This window comes from Lissotriton vulgaris, chromosome 8, assembly GCF_964263255.1.
Source record: "Lissotriton vulgaris chromosome 8, aLisVul1.2, whole genome shotgun sequence".
NCBI classification, from domain to species: Eukaryota; Metazoa; Chordata; class Amphibia; order Caudata; family Salamandridae; genus Lissotriton; species Lissotriton vulgaris.
In genome coordinates, this window is record NC_141696.1 from 1,538,357,538 (window position 1) to 1,538,372,558 (window position 15,021).

Consider the following 15,021-nt stretch of genomic DNA (forward strand, 5'->3'; position numbering starts at 1 on the left):
CCGAGCCTCTTAATCGTAATGAGCTGCGCTGTGGGGAACACCTGAACATCACCACAAAGTTGTGTTTCCTATCCAGTTAGGTAGTACTAGCCGGAAACTGAATAAAAACACTACTGCGGCTCCAATGCATTCAAGCGTGATTTATTTCATTTAGTGCAGCAACGATATCTATCTAGAGCGCAAGAATTTCACAAAGCTCTTGAGCCTTTTAAAGAGGCACAGGTGTGCATGCAGATGTTCTTGCTCCCATAAAGAGTGCTACCATGTTGTCCTCGACAAATCACAAACTGACTTCCTTCTAGCTGCCCTTAGTGTTAAACCCTTTTAGCTTAAGAGTCCTCACCTCTGAGATCCATCTATGTTGGGAGCTGGAGCTAAATGCCGGCAAGTAGACTTTTAAGGAAAGGCTTAGGTGGGTGGTCTGACAGACCATAACGATAAGCTGAGTGAGTCTTCCTCCACCCTTTAAGAGGTTTTGAGCATCAAGGCTTTCAGGAAGAAACCTTCTCTTGTGGGGCCAGAGCTTTGCCAGTGCTTTGAGTGCTCAATGCAAAAAACAGAATAGGCCTCACACAAGTGCTATATGGTGGTCACTAGATTAGCCTACGAAAAGTCAACTAAAAATACACAAAAAAGAGCATACAAAGGCTAAGGTGAAATATTTGGGTGGAAAAAACCCACAGGCTGAAAATTACGACTGTTTTGCAACTTAGTTTTACATCTAACTTGAGATGAATATATGAGAGTATTACATGAGAACAGCTCGCTGATGAACCCCTCTTTTAACGTCCTCCCAGAGTTTGGTCTGGGTAGCTGTGGGAATCTTTTTGTTTCAACTCAGTAGATGAGGAAGAAATTGTATTTCAAGCCCTAAATACAGTTCCCTGAAAGATCCAAGCCCCATGGCATGTTAAGGAATGTGGCATATGCATTATCAATGCTCCAATGTTTAATACCAGCTTAACCGCCAGGTCAGTCCCCGTAGAAACGTTCTTTATAAAATGTATGCGCTAGACCCAAATGATACTGGCTGGCCTGTCAATTTTCTCTCTATTCGGGCAATGCCACTGGAAAAGCTGTTAGAATCTTGGAGCAGTCTTTAATCTAGATGCCTGGCAGATTCGTTTTAGTTCCAGGCAGAGAAATTAATCTATGATGAATATTGCCTCTGAAGAGATCAAGACAAGTCTAGCTGTTGCTATATTGCTATATTTGCTACTATTAGCGATCAAAAACCTCTGTAAATTTGATCCCCTGTCAGAGGCTTGTAGAGCACTGCACTAGCTGCCAGAGGAGCTGAAAGTGTCATTGAAGCACCTCTGCATTGCTCACAGAGGGCCAGCTGTACGACGAGGTTTAGCATGCACAAATGGATTTGCGATCCGCTTGCACATGCTAAATCGGATAGGGCCATGCACAAACACAAATTTTGCGACTCGCAAAATAGTGTTTTGCGACTCGCTATAAGGAAGGGGCATTCCCATCCTAATAGCGACTTACAAGCCATGTACGAATGTTTTGCGACCGCAATTGCGGTTGCAAAACACTCGCAATCTACCGCCCTCTTCAAGAGGGTGGTAATGGGGTCGCAAATGGGAAGGGGTCTCGAGGGGACCCCTTCCCTTTGCAAATGCAGGGGAAAATATTTTTTAGGGGCAAGCAGTGGTTCCAGGGACCACTATCTGCCCTTAAAAAATTAAACGAAAACGTTTCATTTTTTTTTTTTTATCCTTCCTATTTTCCTTTAAGGAAAACGGGCTGCATTTAGTAAAACAAACTGCTTTATTTAAAAGATGTCCCAGTCATCGATGTCTACTGAGCCCAGCAGGCCACAATCCCTGGGAGGGCCAGCCATTCACAATGGGGTCGCAAATTGCGAGTGCCTCATTAATATTCATGAGGCTCGCATTTTGAGACCCCCATTGGGAATCGCAATCAGCGTCTCTGAAGCTGTTATACATTGTATATTGCGACTCGCAATCGAGCACAAATTGCGAGTCGCAATTTACACTGGTGGTACATCTGGCTCAGAGAGCTCTATTTTACTATGGAATGTATCTTTGGTGATGCAAACTCGTGTAAAGGTTTGCTCTGGGTTTTCCTGATTTAGTTGAGACTTCCTCTCCAGTTCTTCAGATGTATTATTATGTTTTGAGCACCAGGATGAATGTTCGATAATTGTGAGCTCTGTAACCAAATGTAAAAAAATAAATGATACGTCAGTGCGCTTGGGTTCCGTCCCTGCGTACATACATGATCATTCATGGTTGTGTCTGTAAGCGAGCATTAATGCACAAATTGTAACTGCAAGATAAACATCCTGGCCAATTACTAAAGAAACACCAGTACCATTCTCACTCGGGTAATGGTCTTCACTGAGTCGTCTGCTGGAGTCATCGTCCGTTGGGTACAGGCCTTCATTTTCTTTTGCTCTCAGTGAAAAAACAGAGTTTGCAATCATAAGACCTGTGTATAAAATAAAAGAGACATGTAACTGATGTACAGACTCATGGATCAAGAGTGTTTGAAGAGTGGGATAAGTGAACTGAAGGGCGTCCAAGTTGCCTAGGAAATGGCTGCTATTAGCACACATTGGGACAATTAGTAGGATGAGACATAAGTGAACACTTATCAAAACTTTAAGATGAGGTACATGTAAACACGTTACCATGGCTATTTACATGTAAAAGGGCAAATGTTAGACCACCAACACAATAAATAAACAATATGTTATGACTGACAGCTGTTATAAGTAATTGTATGTGGAATGTTTGGGGGGATGGTCCATTCTAGGGTTAGGGCTAGATGGTTATTTCAGTTGCAATAGCAGCCATTTTGTTGTTGTGTGAGGGTGATGGGTGAAAAGGTTTGACAGTTGTGTTGGAAAGATGGGTGAGGGAAGAAGCTGGATTGGAAAGTGTGAGAAGTATGAGAGCAGAGAAGAGTGAAAGCAAGTGGTGGTTGAACAGAAGGGACTATGACACTGTCCTGAGGGGGAGGAGGCACACCGAACCTTCAATGTGTTGATGGAAGGGAGTTATATCAAGGAGACAGCACAACATTAAAATGGAGCTTGACATTAAGACAAGGACTACAACACCTTTCCTACAACCCAACTGAAACAAGTCACAGTCACTAGCCATATTTTCTTCAAGATTAACACAGAAACCCCAGCACTGGACAACAGAACTGATCTGGAAAAAAAAGGTATTGTGCTAATCTAGCCAGCAAAATGTATGTCTATGTCATTAGAATACTGGCAGCACATTAGAGGCTTAATCTGACTTATCTTTTTAAGGAAAGCCTTCAAAGTACATCTCTTTTCAAAAGCAAGGGAATCTGAGGACAACCTAATTTATTTCTCGCTCTCCTGGGTACCAGTGCACCTGTCATTGTTCTGACCCAGATAAGAGATAGCGGAACAGACATTTCACACTGCAGTAGATCATGACGGCATCCATCTGCAAGTGCTACCATTTGGTTGAATAGTGTGGTACACTTTCTACTGTGTAAGCCCTAGAACAAGCAGACATGCTTACCTTTTACTATGCATGCTTATTTAAGTTTAAACAAACACATGATCTGTACATACAGCAAACAGCTAATTTAACCAAATCAACTACATGTCTACAACCACCAGCAGATGTAAGAATGCAGCAGGATAGTGAACTCTACTGCATATGTGCTTCCTATTATCGAATGAGATGCTTACTCCCCCACCACCCCACTCCCAAAACATCCATACAGATATGAAAGCCTGCACATCAACCCTCTATTAAATATAAGGTTCCTACAAGACTAGTTTTTTATAACATTTCAAAGTTTTGCTCCATCATACATGGGATGAAGCTTCACCGACTACAAAGGCTCCAAAGAAACCACTTGTACACTTTGAGGAGAAACAAAACATGCAGCAACCAGGACTTTAATCATCTTCCAAGACAGACTCCCTCCTGTGACCACCCCATTAGATGGTACCTTGTTAACCTATTCCACTGTCACTGCTGCCCCACATACATCACCTATACTCTGCACACCCTGATATGTTTGCTTTGATGCACTGACCAAAGTTAATGTAAAGAGATGTCAGAGCCGACAGTCAAATACTCAATAAGAGACAATTTATTTTCATGTCCTACCCGGAGAATAGTATCGTAGTGGACTTCATAGCCCATCTTGTATATGTCTAGGAATGAGTATAATTACAGAATAAACAACTGTAATAATGATAATAGTAAAAGAAAGTTCAAAGAGGAATTTCAAAAATGATTGAGAATTGTACACTTTTAAATCATATTGTAATTTATAGTGTGCAAACTTTATAAAACTTTACCCAGAGTCATCAAGACTTGATTAATTTCCTTCATCAGATTTTCACAAAGAACCGTCTGCCATTGGTGTAAAAGCGCCCGCTCTTCGTGTGAGAAACAGGCAACAACATCTTGGAATGTTTGCAGCGCCTAGAAGAAGGATGATAATTATATGCATTATGTCATATTATGAAACTCTTACGTAAAAGGGTGTAGAGACATGTAATAAACAAGCAGGGCAGGTCCTAACTTGTTCTGTCTGTCATGGATCACATGTAGGGTTTCTTGTTTTTACAGTTTATTTTATGTGGATGCCAATGGGCTTCTTCGAAGAGAGTCTGTGGCTATCAGTAGTTATATGTTCTAGTGCCCAAACGTGCGGAGATTGTATTTTATCAGTGTTCATAAATTACAAGAGAACTTCAGGGATCACATTTTGAAGTGACAGGGCCATTTCGCCATCTCTAACTATAAATAGTGACACCTCATACATCCCAGACCCAATTGAACCAACAGAACAGCCCCATGGTCAACGAAGGCAATTGCCACTCTGCCCTGCAGCCTTGGTGGTCTTAGGAAGACCAGGTCACCATTCCTCTCCATTTGTGACAAGCCTACTTGAATACACTCCCTGGTACAGTCACATAAACCTAGCCACCTTGACTCCAGTCTGACTCCCTATGTATGACACCTAGCTTTTTGTCTCTCGGTTTCAACACTTATATCAAATGCTTTTATTTACTTTCACATCAGCAGCTTAACCAAGCTACTGGAATGGGAACAAAAAGCATTCACAAATTGTGTAGTTTGCATTTAAAAAGTGAGTGATGCACATAAATAATGGCACAACAACCATAAGGTTACATTAGAGGCATGTTTATGTTATTAGTTTATCTTGATTACTAGCTCTGATATGCAAGTATGTAAGTAGCATTTGTGTAGTGCAAATATAGACGGAAGGCAGCGAGCACTGTACAGGGTCAAAGGCAAGGACGCAGTAAACAAGTGATTGGAGAGGTAGCTGTTATCTGGACAGTTACTGCTTCATGGAGACAATGTACTATACTGTTTTTATAGAATGAATCTATTTTAAAGCATATAAACATAACTTATAACTGTAAATTAAATATAACAAATCATATATCCTAAACGGCCATGGGCCTTAGACATACAAGGAAAGCTCATTTTTGCTTTGTCGAAATTTAAACATAAAAATCCATTCTTACAAATGTTCTAAAACGGATTTGTAAAGAGTCCCAGTGAGGGGTACAGACGTGTTGATGCTCTGATTAAAATATTTAAGAGGGTTGATGCAGAGAACCTAGACTGTCAGCGTTTTCATAAGGCTGGGTCCAAAGTCAATAAAGAACAACTTTACAAGACAATATTCAAAGTCAAAATCATTAGGGTTTATTAAAACACTAAGATCATTTATTTCATTAGCAATAAAAGTCACATTAGTAAACCAAAGTAATACAAGAGGATCAGGAAGAGTCTGCCTCGATAGAAAGACCAAGAATGCCTGGCACATTTACCAAGACCATCATCTTTTATAGGGTATTAGTTGCATAAATAACACCAACCAGTGGTGAGATATAACAAATAAACGATTAGGACTAGCAATGTATCACTGTAGTAAGTCAAAAAACGTTTTAGAAGATAAGATACACTCAAAAAGGTCCATCTAGAAAGACCTACTTCACTGAATATTAATGAACGAGGGGTGCATCGCAAAACAAGACATTACATGATATTTGTGGGACTCTGAAAAACAATAGACAGTTAATGAATAGTTCATTAAAAACTTTGGGCAAAAAGCCTAGGAAGTTACAAAGACAAAGCCTTGAAAGTTACAAAGAAAGGAACATCTTGGACATGACTTCCTCAAGAGTAACACAATGTAATACAATTTATTAGTACAAAGACCATGGCTAAGGTTTCTATCTCGCTGAATTTCTAAAATGGAAAATCACACAGAGAGATACATGCATTTGGAAAATAACAAAAAAGCCTGCACTTCTTTCTGTAAATATGAATTGATGTCAAAGCAAGCTGGCTGCTGCTTGGTCATGATAACTTAAGCTCATCTGAATTAACCATTGTTTTCTAATTAATACCAATACGCTACCATTCCCTTTCTGTGATAATGTATGAAATGATCATACTACATTAATATAGCACTTTATTCATCAATACTGATTCATACAACTCCTTCTCCTTCAAGGTTTTCAGACCATCGCAAACTCTGGATTTGATCTCATTATATTGGATCTCCTCCTGCCTTCTTCGGTCATCTATAGTGAGCCTATTCGGCATCACCACTGCACAAATAGCAAATATTTCTTCATTAATCTTAGTTAATACCCCTGCAGTATTAGTAGCCAAAAATTCACCTAAGTAGACAAGTTTAAAATCTTAACATCATTCAAAGCAACACCAATTGGGGGAATCAATACACCAACCATATCTAAAATTAACTGAATCATTCCATGTTTCACTCTTTCATAATTGGTTTTACTCTCTTCATTCAACGTGTTCACAATGTATATCTTAAAATCTTGGGGTCAGATGCACAAAGAGAAGAAACAGTGATCTCTAAATAGTGATTTTATCCAACTTGCTATTTGGAAACCGCTATTCCTTATGTATGAAACTTTTTGCTTCATATTAGCAACTCCTAGTGGGTGGCAAATCGACATACCTCATAATTATTAATGAAGTAGGTCACAGTTTGCGACCCATCATGAATCGCAGCCATCAGAGCGACGGTGGCAGCAGACCACCATGTCTGTGATTGCCTTTGTATAAAGACTTTTTTTTTGTTGAAATGCAGTCCATTTTCCTTAAAGTAAAACAGGATGTGTTTCAACAATAAAAAAATTACGTTTTGTTTTAATTTTTTAAGAACAGGTGTTTTGTGAGACCACTGCATATTCTTAAGAAAAAAATCCAAAAATTCACAAAGACGAAGGGGTCCTATGGGGGCGCCTTCCAAATTGTGGATGCATCATCACCAACTTTGAGTTGGTGGTAAAGTGATTCGGGGACAAGTTACCAAATTGCAATTTAGGCTTTGTACTATCCGAAAAGCATTTTTCTGATCACAAACTGGGTGATTATGAGAACTGGCCTGTTTCCGACCATAAAAATGCTTCATATATATGGCCCTGGTTCATTAATATACACAGTATAGGACAACCCATATAATAACAGATAGTGTACCTAGTACACACCTTCTGAAACAGAAGTTAAGAGATGTGTGCATATTTAGCAATTAGGAACATTCATTATCTCCTTGTGAGCACTAAGTAAATTAGCATAAGAATGTTATCCATAATTTACACTGAAACTATTTCTAGGAACTATCCCAGTATATTTAGCAATATTATTGTGCTGTGTGCTATTTGTATGACATATCCAGCAGGGACGTACACACTCAGATTCCAATTTGTACTATTAAGGTAAAAATCATAAAATAATTTTATAAGCCATCTTCTTTCCATAAAAAATGAACTCTTTCAATAACCTAATCTCCTAAATGAAAATATAAAAAAATCTCCAAAAATCTTACATTCAATATTTTGCGATCCTTAAAAAAAATAGTCCTTTAACCAACTGATATGAGGAAATCTTGAAACGATGTAAACAAAAATTGTACTTCAACAGTTTGTTAAATTTCAGGAAACAGATGTGGGCAGTGAACAGTTACATCAGTTTTAAGTTTCAGTTCAAAGGTTCTTCAAGCTATGTGTGCAGAAAATTATTCAACTTTATTTTAACATTTTAATCTAGTGCATAAAATATGAGCTCTAACTACATAGAACAAGAAAAAAAAATTAGCATATTCCTAACCTCCTCACATACTAAAGCGGTTCTAAGTGATATCCTAAACTTTAGCTAAAACATTAAATAACAACCCCACTACTGTAGTTTCTTAGGGTGGGTCACACAGCACACCTTGGAATAGCAAGCCTGGCTGTTCTTTATCACAATTATATCCGTGAATCTTAACTAGAGCATTAGACCCAAGGTCAAATCTCTGCACTGGTCCTGGACCCGTCCTGGACCCGCCCTCCGACCATAGCTGGTTGGCACTACAAACTGGCTCGGCCTCTGGATAAACTTCTAGCGCAAAGTATCTCGCTCGAATTAATGGTCAGATACCTGTGTTTCTTATTTTTATTAATAAAACTCAGAGATCATACACATCTATCAGACTGAAGTAAAGAGGAAATAAATGCACCCTCACAATTCACATATTGATTACAGGCATCCATTATTATAAACAAAATGCATGCAAAGCAAATATAGGGGCAGCATTATGTAATGAGAGCACTTATACATTGATAACAGAAAATATGTTGTGATTCATTGTGATATCAACATTTTCGATGTATGTTTGAGAACTTCACACTTTCTACTCAAAGAGATAACAGCAGTCTGCAGACCAACCCAATATCTTGGGTAAGGCAAAAGCACGAAAAGGCTTACCACTGTAGCCGACTGTGGCAGTTTAAACACTGCAAGTCTACATGTCGAAATAACCCAATGTGACAGGTCCAAACCTTACTTTTAAAAATTAATAAGTCGGGCAAGCCTTATAGCCCATAAGGCTGGGTGCATGGTACTTAAATGTAGGACACATGGAAATGTAATGTTAGCATGTCCTTTTAGTGACTAGCACCCAAAAGCTATTTTTACTCGGAAGGCTGGCTGGCCCATAGGAAAAAACTGGGAAGTAATATTGAAAACTAATACTGTACCGTTGGAAAGGGATGAGCTAGAAAAATAATTAAACAATGATTTTTAAGAGATATTAAAAATCAATTAAATGCTGAAGGTGGATTTTTAATAAATATTAAGGAAATGTAACTTTCAGAAAGTTGCCCTTTCTCTGCCTGAACTGTCACGCGGCTACATATCTTAAGCCTCAGCCTGTTCCCAGTGATTAGCCTTTGAATAAGTGATAAATGCCTCCCATGAGCAAACAGGCTGACCTGAATGGGTAGGGATGACTACTCTGAGGTCATCAGAATATGGAGGGTGGGGCTGTGGGCCTCCTTTTGACAACACAGTTCTATTTGACAGGTCTGCTGAACCAAATGTAATATTTGAAAAGGAGAGAACAGGATGCCAAGACATTACTTATGTTTCCACGGCCTGGTTGTTGAACGACCCTGTTTTTTTCTGTCTCAGGGTTTACTGTGGGTAAAGTAGCTGCTTCAAACTGCATTTTAGTGTTTAGTATGGGACAACAGTAATATCACTGTAGTTTATTCCCCACACACACACTCCCAACTCTCAGAGCCCAAGTTTAGTGTGGCCCTGGGAAATATTAACCTATTTATTAGGTCATGCTCAGGAGCCATTCCAACGCACTAGCTAGTGTCAGTCATAAATATGGAATCCCCAGTCACTCACTTCTGAACACTTTCTGAATCAGGAAGAATAAAAGAGGAAAGGACCTGCTGTCTGTGACCCAAGAGGGGGCTCTAAAGGACTGGACCTCCTCCCTCTTGCATCCAGGACAAAGAAGTAGACTCCAAAGGTCAAAAGGTTAATCTCTTGTTCAAGCTGCAGGGATACAGCAAGCTACAAGAGGCATTTCATGTAACTGCCCAGCTGACCAGTGGCAACTAGACCTGTACTGGACCCTGCTGCTGGCCTTCACTTGACACCCTGTGAACCATTAACTGCCTTCCCTGATGCCTTTGAAGCGGGGAGGATTTAGAAGGGTACTCCCTGTGGTGAAGTGGGACTTAAAAGACTACGTCAGGAGGTAAAATCTTTTACCAGCACAAACCTGGTTGGTCTACCTGACCAGTGCTCCATCTCAGTAAGCCCCAGCCTCCTCAAACTGTGTCTAGTCCTGGTCTATAGTGAGCCTCAATCAATCACTTATGGGTTTACATAATGCTGCTATTCAACCATAAGGGTCTCAAGGTGTTGAGGAGGGTGGGGCTGCTCATCCGTTTGGGTGCAGGGGTTCAGTCTAAGGGCCAGGTCTTGCTATCCTTCCTGAATTGGGTTAGTGACGGGATTGCCTGAGGTGGAGAGGCAGGGTGTTCCAGGTCTTGGCGACGAGATGGGAGAAGGATCTTCCTCCGGCTCTGGTCCTGTGGATCCATGGGCGGTGGCCAGAGCCAGTTGGATGGAGCGAAGTTGGCTGGCGAGTACGTGGAATGAGAAGCAGTGGTTCGAATATGCTGGTCCTGAGTGTAGAGAGTTTTGTAGGCATGTGTGAGGAGCTTGAAGGTGATTCTTTTAATGACTGGGCGCCAGTAGAGTTCTCAAAGGTGTTCACTGAAGTGGTTGAGGCAGATGATGTTGAGGACCAGTCTGGCCGCTGCATTTTGAACGTTCTGTAGATTCCTGAGGCGTTTCTGGGTGAAACTGATGTAGAGTGCATTGCCGTATTCGAGTCTGCTGACGATGAGTGTGTGGGTGACCATATTTCTGGATTCTGTGGGGATCCATCTAACGGTCTTTCGAAGCAGGCGGCTTGTGTGGAAGCAAGATGAGGATAAGGCGTTGATCTGGCGGTTCATTGTGAGCAAGTAGTCCAGTATGATGGCAAGTTTACTGGTGTGGTCCGTGGGGATGGGAGCGATTCCCAGTGCAGCGGGCCACCGGGAGTGGCCCCAGGCTTAGAGTGGTGGGTCCCAGGTTGATTACTTTGGTTTTCTCTGAGTTTAGCTTGAGGCAGCTATCTTTCATCCAGGTGGCAACGGCCTTTATCCCGCTGTGGAAGTTGATTCTGGAGGCTATGGGTTCGTTGGTGAAATAGAGGATCAGCTGGGTGTCTTCAGCATAGGAGACGAGGCTGAGCCTTGACTACCATCGTCACTTTGTGCTATTTCTACTTAAAAAATTTTTTAAATCATATCTCCGGTTTCCACATTAGATTTTTGTTGTTTTGGTGTCAGTTTGGGCTTTTTATTGTTTTGCATTTTTACTTTATTACTGTTTATTTTTCTGGTGTGTAGTCCGACACCACAATTAATAACTCAACTTCTAACACTGGGCCACAACAAGAACTTTCAACATAAAACCCTACTATGGGTGTACGTTAAGCAGGTTTTGCAGAAAGTATATTTCATACCATTGATTAAGAGGCATTTGCGTCTGTGTAGACTTCTGGGACCTGAATACGGGCATTTAGGAATATCACCACCATTTTTACAAGATAAACAAGTTGATGAGTTGTTGAAGGAATTCCTCTCATTTTTTGTGTGCTCACTTTATTCTCCATGTATCATAAGATGAACCTAGATCATGAGTTAAAACCTCTCACCTTGTTTGTTACATCACTGGGAGCCACAGATTTTGTTGCATGCTCTTTGGGCTGGCATTGTTGGCCGCCACTTTAAATACATTACGCAATAGAAAGATAAATGTCAAGTGGGATGGGATCCGTAAACTCCCAGATTTTGTTGCATGCTCTTTGGGCTGGCATTGTTGGCCGCCACTTTAAATGCATTACGCAATAGAAAGATAAATGTCAAGTGGGATGGGATCCGTAAACTCCCTTAGTCACACCATATCTCAGGAAGTAGTTAAAACCAAAAATAATTTAGTAGCAGCAATAAACAGGGCAGTCTCACCCAGTGATAAAGGTCAGGTCACGTCATTCCTTGACTTTTCTTAACATGGAACTTGCAGCCTGATTCATCAAGCTGAAATCGGCTCGCAAAGGGTCAGATTCTGAGAATCTGGCCCTTTGCGAGCGCTATTTTTGCATTTGGGATTCATCATCCCAAATGCAAAAATCGGTAATTGCTAATTCGCTAAATTGCGAGGAATTACATTTAAGGAATCTCTATTTGAGATTCCTTAAATGCAATTCATCAACCATTTTTAAATTGCTAATTCGCAATTTCGGGCCGCTATTTACCGAGAGGTCAGACCTCTCGGTAAATAGCAAAAACTTAGAAAAATGCTTTTAAAAGCATTTTTCTAAGTTGCATGTTGCGCACACACATGTCCTTTGGACATGTGTGTGTGCAACACCTGTGTGAAATTTCATTTGAGGGGTGCTACAGGGTGTCCTGTGGACACCCCTGACACCCTTCAAACCGCAATCTTATTTGCGATTAGCTAATTGCTAATCGCAAATAAGGAATACTCCCCATTCATTCCTATGGGCCTTTTGGCCCATAGGAATGAATGGCGAGTTATTCCTTATTTGCGATTAGCAATTAGCTAATCGCAAATAAGGAATTGTAAGGAATCGCATTTTTATTGCATATTCCTACTTGAATCCCGTTTTGCAAGTCCTTAATAGCGATTCGCTATGAATCGCTATTAGGGCCTCGCAAAACGGGAGCATGATGAACCAGGCGGCAAATTCGTAAAAATATTTGCTACTATTGCTGACCCTTTTAGAGCCATTCTAAAAAAAATGGTCCATTTGTACTGGGCTGACACATGCCAAGAAACTTTGGACTTAATTGAGGAAATAAAAGCTGTTGACTGACACTTTGGGTTGCTTTGAATTAAGAAAACATCTTAAATGGAGATGCCAGTAAAAGAGGATAAGGGGGGGCTTTTAAATCACATTGTGAATAACAACGAACAGACAATAGCCATAGGACAATAAAGGATGCTGAAAAATCATTGTTGTGCAGTATACTGGCCTGGTTCAAGGAGGTGCGTAGCTGATTCTTTATCCCGGTTGACTGTGACCGGCACTGATGAGGAGAACGAGCCCCGGGACAATTTAAACCTGAATGTCGAAGTTGAAAGTCTGGACATGAATGAGTAGGCGAGGACTGGGGCAGAATAAAACAAGTGTAAGCAAATGGTTGGTCGAGGAAACAGGTTCTTGAAAGTAACCTCACACCAGGAAAAGATGAAGTGTTTGTAAATTCGTGAAATAAACAGTAGGAAAGGTTGTGTTTTTTTTTTTTTTTTAAAAAGGCACATCGATTAACTACCCTAGCATGAAGTGCTGTCTCCGTGCTCCTACTTTCTAAAATACTCACTTTTGCTGACTCCCGCAGAGGCATATCTTTTCTGCTCTCCCTTTCAACCTTTCCAGTGAAAATTAGGAGCCTGAGCTGTAGCTGGCCTGCGGGAAGAGGTGAACACCGCCGAGGCCGCCAAACCCTCGCTCCTGCCTAGAAACACCTCAGTGAGCTCAGTGATACTGAAGCCCGATGCACGGGGGTGAATAAAGTGAATCTGAAACTGCGCATGCGCAGGGAATAGACACCACCCGGCAGTTGGGGTTTGAAGTCATAGTGTCTGGGCAAGTGTATAGATTTCACCGGCTAGCGCATGCGCACAAGAATGACGGCCGCTAGAACATGCGCAGATCGTTAGCCCGCTTCTGCGCATGCTCAGATCGAGGGTCACTGCTCGTTATCCGCGGAAAAGACACGTGTATTTGTTTTCACAGGCAGGCACACGGGCTCGACTGTGCGAGCTTGTGTCTACATGTTGTTACTGCTTACAGCCCTGCAGTACCAGAGCAGCTCCTTCATAGAGGGTGCACAGATCTTAGACTTGTCTCCCAGCAGCGCAGTGAATAATACAGATACATACATGCCAACATTTTAGGGCAGGGACGTGGGAGATTTAAAATAAAAAATCGGGAGAGTGAAAATTCCCTATTGACTTCTATTGTGAAAATGCAATTGTAGAAAATGCAGTTTCAGGGGGAGACAGCTAAAATAAAGCCATTTTTGGCTTGAAAAAGCGTACCTAATCATACCTATGTGACTCTTAGAGTATATCCACTCGTATCCCTTCCCTTTGTATATAGAGATAACCAGGGCACAAGTCGTAAAAAAAGAAGTGGGGTGGACGCTGTCCCCGGAAGTGACGTCACAACAGGAAGTGACGTCACGAAAAGTGCCGAGCTCCTCGTCCCAGAGAGGCCAAAGAGTGAAGTCCAGCTGTTTGGCAGGGGGGATGGCGTCCCCCCGGTAAAATTAGTGGGGGGGACGCCGTCCACCCACGTGGTACCCCGACTCGAGCCCTGGAGATAACTCTAATCACTAGTAAATGCAGTAGACCTTTGTACTCTCTACCATTCCTATGTGACTCTTAGAGTATATCCATTCGTATCCCTTCCCTATGTATATAGAGATAACTCTAATCACTAGTATATGTAGTAGACCTGTACAGGGGCGTAACACAGGCCCCTGCAGCCCCCGTGGTGCGGGGGGCCCTCACCCTCCAGGGGGCCCCGTCAGCACTGCACTTCTGCTGGGGAGCTCTAGATTGAGTCTGGAGGTGGCCCCTTCACTTACCCTGCCGTGGGCCCCCTCAAGATTCGTTACGCCACTAGGCCTGTACTCTACCATTCCTATGTGACTCTTAGAGTATATCCATTTGTATCCCTTCCCTATGTATATAGAGATAACTCTAATCACTAGTATGTGCAGTAGACCTTTGTACTCTCTACCATTCCTATGTGACTCTTAGAGTATATCCATTCGTATCCCTTCCCTATGTATATAGAGATAACTCTAATCACTAGTATATGTAGTAGAACTGTACAGGCGCGTAACACAGGCCCCTGCAGCTCCGTGGTGCGCGGGGGCCCTCACCCTCCTGGGGGCCCCGTCAGCACTGCACTTCTGCTGGGGAGCTCTAGATTGAGTCTGGAGGGGGCCCCTTCACGTACCCTGCAGGGGGGCCCCCTCAAGGTTCGTTACGCCACTAGGCCTGTAATCTCTACCATTCCTATGTGACTCTTAGAGTA

The 15,021-nt window shown here is 41.7% G+C and overlaps 1 protein-coding gene across 2 annotated transcripts in view; it reads right to left on the minus strand.

Annotated features, from left to right (window-relative positions):
* LOC147700316 (uncharacterized) overlaps positions 1-13,451 on the minus strand; it is an 87,494-nt gene extending 74,043 nt beyond the window's left edge. Inside the window, exons 1-3 of one of the 2 annotated variants that reach the window (XM_086935689.1) lie at positions 13,295-13,451; positions 4,334-4,460; positions 2,350-2,466 (exon numbers count right to left, since the gene is read on the minus strand). In XM_086935689.1, coding sequence (XP_086791815.1) covers positions 2,350-2,466; positions 4,334-4,460; positions 13,295-13,318 — 268 coding nt within the window. In that variant the 5' untranslated portion in view covers positions 13,319-13,451. The remainder of the gene's footprint in view (positions 1-2,349; positions 2,467-4,333; positions 4,461-13,294) is intronic. The other variant, XM_086935690.1, reaches the window with a different exon arrangement.
* Between the last annotated feature and the right edge of the window lie 1,570 nt (positions 13,452-15,021).